The 15,257-nt window shown below is 49.9% G+C and overlaps 1 protein-coding gene and 1 pseudogene across 1 annotated transcript in view; both read left to right on the top strand.

The window, feature by feature from the left end:
• On the top strand, positions 1–129 carry LOC126007700 (uncharacterized; annotated as a pseudogene).
• A 12,543-nt stretch (positions 130–12,672) lies between these two features.
• The window catches only part of CROCC (ciliary rootlet coiled-coil, rootletin), a 52,466-nt gene continuing 49,881 nt past the window's right edge, over positions 12,673–15,257 (top strand). Inside the window, exons 1-2 of the mRNA XM_049772147.1 lie at positions 12,673–12,875; positions 13,428–13,569. Coding sequence (XP_049628104.1) covers positions 12,816–12,875; positions 13,428–13,569 — 202 coding nt within the window. The 5' untranslated portion in view covers positions 12,673–12,815. The remainder of the gene's footprint in view (positions 12,876–13,427; positions 13,570–15,257) is intronic.

Raw genomic sequence — 15,257 nt, 5'->3', positions numbered from 1 at the left:
CCCCATAGATCTTTCTAAATTTTTGCTATGAAAGGTAGACATTGCTGCAGACAGCAGCCTCTTTGGTAGTAGTGTTCACAGCTTGTTGCTGGTATAGGCTGCCCTAAGAGACCTTCCTTAGAGACAGTCCTTTGGGATGGATACTCGTATCTTCCTTTATGTTTCTCTGACCTTAGATTCCAAACAGGTAAGTAAACCAGGGCATAATGGCCAGGGTCCATACTGGTCAAATGAACTTTTCCATCTGTGCCAAACCATAGAACAAAGAGTATGTAACTGAGACTCTATGTGGGGCTAAGTTCAAGTTCTCTGGCAGCCAGAAAATCTATATTGCCAAGAAAAAGCTCTTTACCAAGTATAATGTAGATGGAAAGCAGCTCATTCTCGATAGCTGTGGGGTCAATTATATCCTTAATTGTGGGCTTTATTGAGGACAAATGACCTCTACATTTTAGAGAGGCATGAAGAATCTGACCCCCACGTCCCCTTCTCTGACCCCCACGTCCCCTTCTCTACTATCACAGGGAAATCCTGATTTCTTTTTTTTTTTATTTTTGTTTTGTTTTGTTTTGGTTTTGGTTTTTGGGCCACACCCGGTGACGCTCAGGGGTTACTCCTGGCTATGCGCTCAGAAGTCGCTCCTGGCTTGGGGGACCGGGGACCATATGGGACACCAGGGGATCGAACCGAGGTCCGTCCTAGGCTAGCGCTGGAAATGGCAGACATCTTACCTCTAGCGCCACCGCCTGGCCCCTTTTTTATTTTTAACTTTATTGATTGATTGGTTTGGGGGCCATACCCGGTGGCCCTCAGGGGATACTACTGGCTCTTCAATCAAAAATTGCTCCTGGCAGGCTCAGGAGACCGTATGGATTGCTGGGAATCGAACTTGGGTCCCTCCTGTGTCTGCTGTGTGCAAGTGCAAGGCAAATGCCCTACTCCTGTGCTATCACTCCAGCCCATAAATCCTGATTCTTTTTTTGTTTGTTTTTGGGTCACATCAAGTGTGCTCGGGTTACTCCTGGCAGGCTCGGAGGACCTTATGGGATGCTCAGAATTGAACTACCACCAGTCCTGGATCCATTACGTGCAAGGCAAATGCCCTATGGCTGTGCTATCTCTATAGCCTCTAAATCCTGATTCTTATCTCAAAAGCTCAAAGATTAGCAAGCTCAACAAACTACTGTGCAATTTTTTTGTTTGTTTATTTTTGGGCCTTGGAAATACTTGTGGCTCTGTGCTCAGGGATCATGCCTGGTAGTCTTCAGAGTAACATATGGGATGTCAAAGATTGGATTCAGGTTGGCTGCATGCAAGGCTGCATGCATTCTCTGTCTGCTATAATTTTGCTTCAGCCCCAAGAGTGCATATTTTGCTTGCAGGAGGTGCTGAAGATCAGTGTCCCACCACCAAGCACTAAGTCAGGAGTCACTTTTATTTTATAAAAATAAATAAATAAATAAATAAATAAATAAATAAATAAATAAATAAAACTGGGCATTAGAGGACCAGGGATGTAACTCAGCAGTGAACATTTTCCTTGTATGTGTGAAGTCCAGGGTTTGATCCAAAGTACCACAAAAAATCTGTCAGGCAAGATAGCGGCCAGAGTGTTATTATAGGGAGCTTGCCTGAAATATAGTTAATCCAAGTTCTATCTCTGGCACCAGATATGGTTCCCTGACACTGCTATATTGAACCCTAGACTTATTAAATTTTATAATTTTATTTTGTATTATAATAAATGTGTATCATAATATAATATTTATATATTATATAATAAATATAAATGTTATATTTTATTTTTTGTTTTTTTGTGTGTGTTTTTTTTTGGGGGCCACACCCATTTGATGCTCAGGGGTTACTCCTGGCTAAACGCTCAGAAATTGCCCCTAGCTTGGGGGGGACCATATGGGACGCCAGGGGATCGAACCGTGGTTGCGATCTTTCCTTGGCTAGTGCTTGCAAGGCAGACACCTTACCTCTAGCGCCACCTTGCCGGCTTCAATATATTTTATTTTATGTAGAGTTATTGTATTGGGTTTTTTTTTTTTTTTTTGGTTTTAGTTTTGGTTCTTGGGCCACACCTGGCAGTTGCCAGAGGTTACTCCTGGCTCTGTGCTCAGAAATCACTCCTGGCAGGCATGGGGATATGGGATACTGGGATTCGAATCACTGTTGATACTGGGTCCGCTGCTTGCAAGGCAAATACCCTAACTCTGTGCTATCTCTCCAGCCCCTGTATTGGTTATTTTTGTTTGTTTGTTTTTTGGGTCACACCCGGCAGCGCTCAGGGGTTACTCCTGGCTCTACACTCAGAAATCGCTCCTGGCAGACTCGGGGGACCATATGGGATGCTGGGATTTGAACCACCGTCCTTCTGCATGCAAGACAAATGCCCTACCTCCATGCTATCTCTCTGGCCCTGTATTGTTTGTTTTATATCATATTTCTATTGAGAAATTCAATATATCAGGATGTATATCTAATTTTTTCATTATGTAAAATTTAGTTTACTATTTAATAAATTTCATTATTTCAAAAATGTATCATTTTATTTTGGGCAGTCAGAAGTAAACCCTGAATACCACTGGATGTGGCCCCAAAACAAAAACAAAAAGCAAAAAAACTTTGCAAGTTAGCCTAAAGATATACAGTGAAACAGCCAAAAAAAGTGGTACAGGAGGAGGTAAAGCACTTTCTTGATTTGCACATGATTACTCATCCTGGTTTGAGTCATCAGCATCAAATATGGTCCTATGGTCCACTGAGCACTATTAGGTCATTCCTGAATACTGTCAAATGTGGCCTTAGAAAAACAAACAAATAAAAATAAGTGAATCCATTTAACTACCTCCTAAACCTCCTGGTTAATGTGGTTTTACTGATGGGCAGAGTCCAGTCCAGCTCAGCACACAGATTTGGCAGGGATTTTCTTGGTCATAGCAACCTGGAGGTAACTCCACTTCTTTCCCAGCTCCCGGAGTTGCAGATTTAGGATCCTCCTTGGTGAGCAGGTGAGCACTGGCACAACTCCCTTCAGGTGGCTGGCTAGTCCTGGGTCGATGGCTGGGTACCACCTGGTTATAGGCAGGGAGACTGGAGAATCCAAAAACTACAGAAGGCTGAGCTGAGCAAAGCCACTGAGTCAGCACAGCAGGAAAGTTAAGTTTTCAAGGGGAGGGCTGTGGATGAGATTCCTTATGACTGTCCTCCGGAGGCAGCTGTGTTTACTTTACCTCCCAAATTCGAAAATGAGCAACACAGCAGGGTCAAGAACATGATGTTAATAGAGGCCCCTGAGCTTTCTACTGCGTGTCCTTGGGTAGGTAAACTGCCCGTCTCTGAACCCCTGTCTTTTGTGAAATGAAATCCTCCTAGAATCTGTTTCTGGGCCTACAGCCTGCTTTAGTAAAGGTTCAGAAGGACCTTGTGCAGAATGAGGAAGTATAGTAGGTAGGAAGCAGCCAGTACGAGGTAATTCACTGCCAGTGGGGGCTGCTATAAGGCAGAGCGACCTGGAGATGAAGGCTCTATGTAGGTATACTGCAGAGAAGGGCAGGGTTGAGGCCGGAACCTCAAGCTTGGTGCTATGAGGAGCCCGAAGAAGGGAGCCACAAGGATTGACAGGCTCCAAAGTGGACTGTGAATCTGCTAGAGCCTGGGAAGGATCCCATGATGTGGGGTCTACAAACAGGTGGCACAGATCTAGGACATGCTGGGGCATGGGTTGGGGTTTAGCGGTGCTTATTCATCAGTCTGCCTCCCCCTGTCTTCTCCACCTCTCCCCCCTCCCCCACTTCCCAAATCCAAGGATCATCCCAAATCCCCCTTGATCAATAGCTCTCAGCCCTGTTCCAATCCTTGACTTCCCTGCTCACCCTGTTTCCCTTTTTTCTGGTGTCCAAGTCCAAAGGGTACAATCGCTAGAGTAGTTTCTCCAATGTTAAATTCCCATCTCCAGTGGCTGGAGAGATAGTACAGCAGGCAGAGTTTGATCTGACCCAGGTTTGATTCCTAGTACTCCATATGGTCCCTCAAGCCCCACCTAGAGTGACTTCTGAGCACAGAACCAGGAGTAAGCCCTGAGCACCACCAGATGTGACCCTGAAATAAAAATGTCCAGCTCTTCTGTCTTGAAATTCCCACTCAGGCAGAGCATCTGCCTGGCACAGGGGAAGCTCCAGGAATGCCACGAGGAAACAACCCATTAGTCAGCTGCGTGATGGTTGTTTACTGTTCTCTAAATACAAACCCCCAAACCAGGCTGCTTCAGACCTGCTTCTCTCCTTGGAAAAGAATAATTTGATCCAATACTTTTGGATTTTTTTTAATTGGGAAAAATAATCACTTGTTCTAATGTTCAGGAACAGAGAGGGAGGTTGAGGCCCTGTGAGTGGTCTGAGTGGATGCAACCTGAGCATGGTTTCCTTGAAAGATAAGCTTCTGAGACCAGGGGCCTGAGCGTAGCACAGTGGTAGGTCGTTTGCTGTGGCTGACCCAGGATGGACCTGGGATTGATCCCCAGTGTCTTATATGGTCCCCTGAGCCCGTCAGGAGTGAGTTCTAATGAAAAAGCCAGGAGTAACCCCTGAGCACTGTGGGTTGTGGATCCCAAATGAACAAGCAAAAATAAAAGCTCATGAGGGGCCTCGATAGAGTAGAGTGGGCAAAGTGCATGACTTACATGTGGTCAACCTGGGTTCAATTCCTGGGACCACATATGGTCCTCAAAGCTCTGCTGAGTGACCCCTGAGCTCAGAGCCAGAAGTAAGCCCTAATCACTGCTGAGTGTGGTCCCCAAAGAGGGAAAAACCCTCAGTCATGTAAGGTAGCTCAGGAGCCGGCACGGTGGCGCTAGAGGTAAGATGTCTGCCTTGCCAGCGCTAGCCTAGGATGGACCGCGGTTTGATCCCCCAGCGTCCCATATGGTTCCCCAAGCCAGGAGCAACTTCTGAGCGCCTAGCCAGGAGTAACCCCTGAGTGTCACCGGGTGTGGTCCAAAAACAAACAAACAAACAAACAAACAAACAAACAAAAAAGGTAGCTCAATGGCTGAAAGCATGCATTGCATGGCAAAGGCCCTGGCTTGATCCCTGGCATCACATGGTCCTTTAAACACTGCTTGGAATGACCTCTGAGCACTAGGCAGGAAACAAGCTCTGAACACTGCTAATGTGACTCAAAAACAATAATAAGGGGCAGGAGAGATTGCATACTGTAGGGTGTTGGCCTTGCATGCTGCCCACCTGGGACAAACCCAGGTTCTATTTCTGGCATCCCATATGATTCATATGATCCCCCTAACTTGCCAGGAGCAATTTCTGAGCACATAGCCAGGAGTACTCCTGAGTGTCACCGGTGGTGGCCCAAAAACCAAAAAAAAAAAAAAAAAAAAAAAGATTCTGAGGCCAGAGTAGGAACAGTGGGTAGGATGTTGGCCTTGCACGTGGCTGACCAGGGTTTAATCTCCAGCATCCTATATGAGCCCCGAACCTGCCAGGAGTGATTTCTGAGTGCAGGCGGGCATGACACCCCTTAAAAGAAAAATTAAAGAAAAGCAAGGAAAGATCCCATGGAAAGGAACCAAAGCGTGGTTTTCTCTGTGCTCCATTCTCCATCCCATTTGGAGAAGGTGCAATAAAAGCGTTCCCAGGCCTGGTGTGATAGCACAGTGGAAGGTAATTTGCCTTGCATGTGGCTGACCCAGGACTGACCAAGGTTCGATCCCCGGCGTCCCATATGGTACCATATGAGCCAGGAGTAACCCCTGAGTGGCTCTGGGTGTGACCCAAAACCCCCCCAAAAAAATAAAAAGAAGGAAGAAGGGGAAGGAAAGGAGGAAGGAAGGAAGGAAGGAAGGAAGGAAGGAAGGAAGGAAGGAAGGAAGGAAGGAAGGAAGGAAGGAAGGAAGGAAGGAAGGAAGGAAGGAAGGAAAGAAAGAGGGAGTGAGCTCCCGAGCCAGAGTTGGCAGCCAGGGTGCAGCAGCTATTTCTAGAAAAACGAACTGCAGCCAGGGTGTGCGGGACACTCAGAAAAACAGACTTTATCTCTCTCTCCTACCCAGATGAAGTAGTTGGAACCCCAGAACTGCTACTATGGGCTCCCGGGGGTGGGCAGGTATTCCCCACTACCCTGCAACGGACTGAGCCATGCGTCAGTTCTCTGCAGCCAGAGATACAACGAAGGCGACTGAGGGGTCAGACCCCAATGTGGCATTCTGCAGGGCAACTCGCAGCTGCAAGCGGCACGGCTGGAGGGTGCAGAGTGGAGCCAATAAAGCCGGCCCTGGGGAGGGACCTGCCAGCTAGGCCTCCCTCCTGCCCTTTGACCCCGCCCCGGCCTAGGCTAGGCTCGCGCGCTCCCTCCGCCCCCGGCGACGGCGACGCGGGAAACGCGGGGGCGGGGCCTAGCGCTGACTCCGCCCCCACGCCCAGCCCAGCGGCCCCGGGCGCGGCGGCGGCGGCGGCGGCGGCGGCGGCGACGCGCCAAGGTAGGAGGCCCGGGAGGTGGCCCCTGCGCGCGCCCCCGCTGACGAGGCCTCGGGCACGCGCGACGCGCACGCGCGCGGGGAGGAAGGAGGGAGGGAGGCCACGCGGGCGCGCGCGTCCCGGCCACCGGGCCCAGGTGGCGGGAAACGGGTGAGCGCCAGGGGGCGGGCTGGAGCAGAGGCCTGCAGGTTCGCGGGGCTCAGGGCATCAGCCCCAATCCCCGAGGGGGTCCCCCTTGCTCCTCTCTGCAGTCATCCCGAATAGCCGGAGACTTCTCGCGCCTTTTGGGGCCGCCCATGTGGCCACCCACCCACCACCTTTCATCCTCCTGGAGCTCCTGGCTCCCTGAGGGGAAACTGAGGCCCAGAGTGGTCCTTTGAATTGTGCACCTGAGGGGAAACTGAGGCCCAGAGTGGTCCTTTGAATTGTGCTTGGGGTCAAAGATTTAAAAAAATTGGGGCCCCTTGTGCTGGTTCTGGGGATCATTTTTGTTGTTGTTGTTTGCTTGTTTTGGATTTGGGGTCCCATCTAACACCACATCCAGGGGTGCAGGGATGAAGGATGGGAGGAGAGCACTCATAGCTAGATTTAGAGGGATCATACCTGGCACCAGGAATCCTGCCTGGCACAGATCCCTGGAGCCATTTCTGGTTGACATCTTGAATGACAGCCCCCCTCCCTTGGGGGTTCTGATGCAATTCCAAAAAAAAGTGCTTTTCTTATTTTTTAATTTTTTTTTATGGGGCCAGAGAGATAGAACAGTGGTAGCGTGTTTGCTTTGCAAGCAACCGATCCAGGTCGAAAGGTAGTTTGAATCCTGGCATCTCACATGGTTCCCGTGCCTGCCAGGAGCGATTTCTGAGTGCAGAGCCAGGAGTAACCCTGAGGGCCTCCGGGTGTGGCCCAAACGACCCCCTCCCCCCATAAAAGAAAGGTGCTTTTTTAAAAAAATCTTTTAAAAAAATTGGTTCTTGAGGCCCACTGGAGATACTCAGGACCTACTGGTGCTTGGGGATCATATGTGGGACTGGAGAATTAAACCCTGGTGCAAGACAAGTTCCTCACCTGCTGTACTATCACTGCAGCATTTTGGGGGGTAGTTTCCCCAGCTCCCATTGCAGCCTCTATCTGCCTGGTGGAACCACTGGGAAAGGGGTGGTGAGGCTATCTCTGTCCTCTTCAAGATTTCCTATTTTCCTTAGCTGAGCTCACAGCTGGGGCTTCAAAAGTAAATCCTGTGGCCTGAGCTGACAGGCAGCTGAGGTGGGAAATGGGGTGGAATGGTGGCCTCCTCGCCTGCAGCCTGGATGAGGAAAACTTCAGGAGACAGGCCGCATCTAGGGACCCTGGAGATATAGTACAATGGGAAGGGTACTTCCTTGTATGTTCTGTTCCTGGAATCTCGTGTGCCTGAGCCTCACCAGAAGTGGGCCCCACCGTGCAACACAGGGGTTATTCCTGACTCTACACTCAGAAATAGCTCCTGGCAGACTCTGGAGACCATGTAGGATGCCGGAGATTGAACCTGGGTTGGTTCCCGGTCAGTAGCGTGCAAGGCAAATGCCCTACTGTGATGCTATCACTCCAGCCCCATCCTCCTCTTCTTTTTTTAATTTTTTTAATATTTTTTAATATAGTTTTTATGTTCTCAGTTATCTTCTTTTTTTGAGGGGGGCACACTCGGTTGCACTCAGGGGTTATTTTTTTTTTTTGTTTTTTTGGGCCACACCCGGTGACGCTCAGGGGTTACTCCTGGCTATGCACTCAGAAGTCTCTCCTGGCTTGGGGGACCATATGGGATGCCGGGGGATCGAACCGAGGTCCGTCCGAGGCTAGCACAGGCAAGGTAGGCACCTTACCTTTAGTGCCACCGCCCGGTCCCTTTTTTTTTTTTGGTTTTTGGGCCACACCCGTTTGACGCTCAGGGGTTACTCCTGACTATGCGCTCAGAAATCGCCCCTGGCTTGGGGGGACCATATGGGACACCGGGGGATCAAACTGCGGTCCGTCCTACGCTAGCGCTTGCAAGGCAGACACCTTATCTCTAGCGCCACCTTCCTGGCCGTACACTCAGAAATCTTTCCTGGCAGACTAGGGGAACCATATGGAATGCAGGGATTCAAACCACCGTCCTTCTGCATGCAAGGCAAACACCCTACCTCCATGCTATCTCTCCGGCCCCTATGTTGTTTTAATTTTAGTTCTGCTGGCCAGAACTTGGTTGCAAGATCGACCTGCAAGGCTTTCTGGGAAATGGCTTCTAGAGGATTGTAAATGATTTTTGGAAAACACTTAACAGCTTTTTGGCATACTGGATTCAGGCACATAACTAAATATTAATCATTTTATCTAATTCTCATCATAAAGCTGGCCTTATTGTTATCCCACTTACAGACAAGGAAGGTAAAGTTCAGAAACAGTGAGATAGGACCACTGAGAAGCTGCTTGTTTTTCAAGTGGCTGACCTTGCTTTGACTCTTAGCATTGTTTTTGGTCTCCTGAGCCCTGAGTGCTCTGCGCTCAGCCAGGTGTGGCCCAAAACAGCAGGTGTGGAGACAGGGTCAAAAGGAGTCTTGGGGCCAGAGTGGGGAGGGCTCTTGTCTTACACCCAGTCAACTCAGCTTCAATTCCTGACATCTCATATGGTTCTCTGAACCTGCCAGAATTGATCCTGAAAATAAAGCTAGGAGTAATCCCTGAGCAGAGAGTAGGCCCTCTGACCCCCCTCAGAAAAGCCTAATGAGGGGCCAGAGAGATAGCATGGAGGTAAGGCATTTGCCTTGCATGCAGAAGGATGGTGGTTCGAATCCCAGCATCCCATATGGTCCCTCGAGTCTGCCAGGAGTGATTTCTGAGTGTAGAGCCGGGAGTAACCCCTGAGCACAGCTGGGTATGACCCAAAAAACAAACAAACAAAAAAGCAAGAACAAAAATACAAACAAAACAAAAAAAGCCTAATGAGCTTCTTCTATCTCTCTGTCAAGTATCACCTTAAAAAAACATATAGGGGGGTCTGGAGATATAGCATGGAGGTAAGGCATTTGTCTTGCATGCAGAAGGACAGTGGTTTGAATCCAAGCATCCCATATGGTCCCCTGTGCCTGCCTGGGGCAATTTCTGAGCGTAGAGCCAGGAGTAACCCCTGAGCGCTGCCGGGTGTGACCCAAAAACCAAACCAAACCAAACCAAAAAAAAAAAAAAACAACCAAAAAAAACCCAAAACAAAACATATAAGGGGTGCCGGAGTGACAGCACAGCGGTAGGGTGTTTGCCTTGCATGTGGCCAATCCAGGATGGACCTTGATTCAATCCCAGGCATCCCATATGGTCCCCCAAGCCAGGGGCGATTTCTTTCTTTCTTTTTTTGGTTTTTGGGCCACACCCGGCGATGCTCAGGGGTTATTCCTGGCCGTCTGCTCAGAAATAGCTCCTGGCAGGCATGGGGCACCATATGGGACACCGGGATTCGGGATTTGAACCAACCACCTTAGGTCCTGGATCGGCTGCTTGCAAGGCAAACACCGCTGTGCTATCTCTCCAGGCCTGCCAGGGGCGATTCTGAGCGCACCAGGTATGCCCCCCCTAAAAAAAAAAAAACAACCCAAAATAAAGCATATAAGGATGTATTTATTTATTGGTGGGGAGGGCTTGAGCCATACCTGGTGGTATTCAGAGCTTACTCCTGACTGTGTGCTCAGGGGACTATGTGCTATTCTGGGTATCAAATGAGGGCTTTGAGGCTAGCCTCTAACCCTCTTCAGTCCCTGATTTCTTTGAGTCTCTGTATTCTCATCTGGAAATGGGTTGAGGTGATGACTTTTTTTTTTTGCCATACCCGTTTGATGCTCAGGGGTTACTCCTGGCTAAGCGCTCAGAAATCGCCCCTGGCTTGGGGGGACCATATGGGACACCGGGGGATTGAACCACGGTCCTTCCTTGGCTAGGGCTTGCAAGGCAGACACCTTACCTCTAGTGCCACCTCACAGGCCCAAAACAAGCCTTTTTTTTTTTTTTTTTGAGGTGATGACTTTTTTTTTTTTTTTTTTTTGTGGTTTTTGGGTCACACCCGGCAGTGCTCAGGGGTTATTCCTGGCTCAAGGCTCAGAAATTGCTCCTGGCAGGCACGGGGGACCACATGGGACACCGGGATTCGAACCGATGACCTCCTGCATGAAAGTCAAATGCCTTACCTCCATGCTATCTCTCCGGCCCCTGAGGTGATGACTTAATGAGATCTGTAATATGCTTCCTATGGGACTCGATACACAACAGGGCAAGGAGGTGACAGGAGCCTAGGCCCATGATGCAAAGGACCATGAACTGTGTTTCTGGTTTTTTTTTTTTTTTTTTTTTGGTTTTTGGGCCACACCCGGCGGTGCTCAGGGGTTACTCCTGACTGTCTGCTCAGAAATAGCTCCCGGCAGGCACGGGGGACCATATGGGACACCAGGATTTGAACCAACCACCTTTGGTCCTGGATCGGCTGCTTGCAAGGCAAATGCCGCTGTGCTATCTCTCCGGGCCCTGTGTTTCTGTTTTCCGCCTGCTCACTGCTGACCACTGAGCTTCTGAACTGCTGACGTCTTTCAACTCATAAATCCTCTCAGACTATTGCGCTTGTGACTCTAAAATTAATCCCAACTTGGCCTGAGAGATGGTACAACGGGTAAATCTTTAACCTTGCATGCAGCCAAACCAGGTTGATCTCCAGCACCCCTTAAAATTCCCTGAATCCATCAGGAGTGATTCCTGAGTGCAAGCCAGGAGTAAGCCCTAGAGCACCATCAAGTGTGACAACCCCCCCCCCCAACCCAAAATAACAAAAATCCAATTTTATTTTATGTTTTTGTTTTTGGGCCACACCTGGCAGTGCTCAGGGTTTAGTTATTCCTGGCTCTGTCCTCAGAAGTTGCTCCTGGCAAGTTCGGGGGACCATTTGGGACCCCCAATTTAGAGATGGGGAAATGAAGGCACAAAGAGGTAACTTATTCTAAGGTCATAATGCCAGTGAGGGGTCAGATCTCATGTAAATTTAGAACTGTGGACGCTAGCTGGACTCTCACTGTACCATTTAGCCCTTTTTTTTGTTTTGTTTTGTTTTGTTTTTTGGGTCACATCCAGCAGTGCTCAGGGGTTACTTCCCGCTTTATGATCAGAAGTCACTCCTGGCAGGCTCAGGGGACCATATAGGATGCTGGGATTCGAACCACCGACCTTCTGCCTTGCTGTCCATGCTATCTCTCTGGCCCCCATTTAGCCTTTTTACTCCAGACAGTGATGGGCCTCTGGGACCCTGAGCTTGGTGAGGATAGAGCGGTTATAGAATCTGTGTTTGGTTTCATCAGTGGCCCTGTGTCATAGCTCTTTATGTCCAAGGATATTTGTGTAAGGCCCCAGACCACCCCTGGGTGATCCCTGGTGCTCAGTGAGGCAGAGACATATCCTAGGAGGCGGCAGTAGGAATGAGGAGGGCTGAGGTTCAGATTCTCAGCCTTATTTCTTCCCAGCTCATGTGGGGAAGCATCATCCTGATACTCTGGAAATGTTTTTGGGAGCTGGGGTCACACCCAGAGATGCTCTTTGCTCTGTAATTAGGAATCATTTGTGTGTGTGTGTGTGTGTGTTTGTTTTGTTTTTGGACCACACCTGGTGGTGCTCAGGGGTTACTCCTGGCTATCTGCCTGGCAGGCACGGGGGTGGGGGTGGGGTGGGGGGGTTGTGTCATATGGGATTCGAACCAACCACCTTAGGTCCTGGATCAGCTGCTTGCAAGGCAAACGCCACTGTGCTAGCTCTTCAGCCCCAGGAATCATTCTTAGCAGACTCAGTACCATGGGGATGTCAGGATTGAACCCCGTTGAACAGTGCAAAGCAAGCACCCTACCTACCCCTGGAAATACATTATTAGCAAATCTCCCGGATCAGCTCAGGTCTTTTAAATGCTGTCCTTTGCTGTCTCTGGATGCTGATATCCAGCACTACATACAAACACTTAGAAACACTCATCTCCCCAGTGGTATGGAGGGCTCTAGGACCCAGCCAGGAGGGGAGGAGAATGGATGTGTGTAGAATGGGGGTGTCCTCCCCTTCTGTCCCCTCTGCTCTCTTCCCCCTTTTCATCCTTCCCCTCCCCCTTCCTCTTCACCCTTTCTCCCGCCTCTTCTTTTTTCACTCAGCCCCTCCCACCTCCTGGTCACTTTGAAGCACCATCGGATTTAAACCATAATCTCCCCAGTCCTAGTCCAGCAGTCCTACAGGGTGGGAGGCTGAGTTGGTGCCCTGGGCCCTGGAGGAGGGCCTGGAGGGTGCCTGGAGTCTCCCCGAATGAGTTTGGGACTGGAGGGGAAGTCGGAAGTTCAGCTGGCCCTGGAAACAGTTATCCAGGTGGGTCTGGGGGCTGCTCCCACTTGCTCAGGGTGGAGGCGATGGAGCCAGTAGGAGTGGGGAAGGGGCGAGTGAATTTTGGAGGCTGCAGGGTGAGAGATATGGGGATGTAGTACACTGGGACCTCAACTTGAGCTCACCGAAGGACTGAAGTGAAGGGGTAGGGAGTACTTCTATGGCACTTCTTTTTCCACTGCCTGTATGCAGAGGGGGATTCTCAATTTTAGATTTCAGGGTTGGGGGGACCTGTTGGCAGGGTGCAGCTTCACTCCAGTATCTGAGCTGGGTGGGAGCCTCCACTTCGTGCTAATCCCTCTGGGGTCTGCAAATGGGCTGTAAGATTCAATTGCTTCTCTGCTCCCACACTGTCCTTGTCCCTGGTTGATGGACAGGGGCTAGGGGACACCCAGGAAACAGCAATTTTTGGACTCTTGGCAACTCTGGTGAAGTTTCCAGTTCCCCCTTTTCAGGGATTTCCTAAATCTTGGGCATCCAGATCTTGAGTAGTGACTGAGTTCCCCCCAACCCACACTATCATTTCTTTCCCTGCAGACCCTGGAGAACAGTATTGTGGGGCCAGACCAGGAGAAAGGCCTGGGTGTGCAGGACCCAGCTTCAGACTCTGGGTCCATCTGCCTGCCTGCCTGCATCAGAGAAGTTGTCACTCGTAATCTCTCCCCACTGGGGAGCCCAGGTACAGGCCCAGCCCTTCATTGTCCAGACTCCGTGACAGCTCACAGCTGCTTTCTTCTTCACACTTTCACCATTTCCTAAATATAACGAGGCAGGTCTGGCCTTTCAGAGGGACCTTCTTGAGAGATGAGAAACAGTCATTGATGCAGTTTGCTCGGATTTGTTTTGCGTGTGGTGCAACTGGGTGGCAGGGCTCAGCATTTCCTCCTTGCTGGCCTCCGCTGACTGCGAAGACAAATTCCAGGGGCTGGAGAGATAGTTCAGGGGGCCATGTGCAGCCTTTGCATATGGAAGAGCTGGGTTCAAGCCTTGACACTGCATTATCTGAGTACTGCCAGGAGTGACTGACTCTCCCCACCCTCCCAGAACAGAGCTGGGAGAAGTCCCCCATCCCTAGCACAGCTGGGTATGACCAAAAAAGCCAAACCAAACAACCAAAAAGGACAATAACCAGGAGAAATAGCACAGCAGTAGGGCGTTTGCCTTGCACGCAGCCGACCCAGGACGGATTGTGGTTCGAATCCCAGCATATGGTCCCCTGAGCATGCCATGAATGATTTTTTTTTTGTTTTTTTTTTTTTGGGCCACACCCGTTTGACGCTCAGGGGTTACTCCTGGCTATGTGCTCAGAAATCGCCCCTGGCTTGGGGGGACCATATGGGACGCCAGGGGATCGAACCTCGGTACGTTCCTTGGCTAGCGCTTGTAAGGCAGACACCTTACCTCTAGCGCCACCTTCCCGGCCCCAGCCATGAATGATTTTTGAGCGCAGAGCCAGGAGTAACCCCTGAGCGATGCCAGGTGTGACCCTAAAATAGAAACAAATAAAAAAGGACAATAACCAAATGACTATTTCCCCAGGGTAGGCATGAGCTGGCTGACCATTACTGAGATTACAGAGTGAGGGCAGTTTAGCTTGACATACATCTTTTTTTTTTTTTTTTTTTTTTGGTTTTTGGGTCACACCTCGCAGTGCTCAGGGGTTACTCCTGGCTCTATACTTAGAAATCGCTTCTGGGGCCTGGAGAGCTAGCACAGCGGCGTTTGCCTTGCAAGCAGCCAATCCAGGACCTAAGATGGTTGGTTCGAATCCCGGTGTCCCATATGGTCCCCCATGCCTGACAGGAGCTATTTCTGAGCAGCCAGCCAGGAGTAACCCCTGAGCACTGCCGGGTGTGGCCCAAAAACCAAAAACCAAAAACCAAAAAAAAAAAAAAAAACAAAAAATCGCTTCTGGCAGGCTCAGGGGACCATATGGGACGCCGGGATTCGAACCACTGTCCTTCCGCATGCAAGGCAAATGCCCTACCTTCATGCTATCTCTCCGGCCCCTGACATACATCTTTAAGGATGGAGACCTAGATATCACTGCTGAGCACAGAGCCACTAGTAACCCCTGAGCACTGCTGGGTGTAGCTCACCCCACCACCACCACCACCAAAAAACAAACAAATATACAAAATATACAAAAACGCAATACTGAAACTTGGGTCTCTGCAGAAGTTTGAGGTGTGGTTCTATCTGCTTTCTACCTGGCCAGGTTGAGGGTCCCAGTGTCTCCTGATGGAAGCAATGCAGGTGTCGTTAGTGGTGTGCATCTGAGATGGGCACACCCAGTGGCTACTGCCACTTCTGTGTCCTGCCATACTTCTTTTCCTCAGTTTTCTTGGGAAGACCTAGGGTGTTGAG

This window comes from Suncus etruscus, chromosome 4 (assembly GCF_024139225.1).
Source record: "Suncus etruscus isolate mSunEtr1 chromosome 4, mSunEtr1.pri.cur, whole genome shotgun sequence".
Lineage (NCBI taxonomy): Eukaryota > Metazoa > Chordata > Mammalia > Eulipotyphla > Soricidae > Suncus > Suncus etruscus.
Note: the sequence above shows the minus strand (reverse complement) of the source record. Positions and strands in the feature narration are given on the sequence as shown.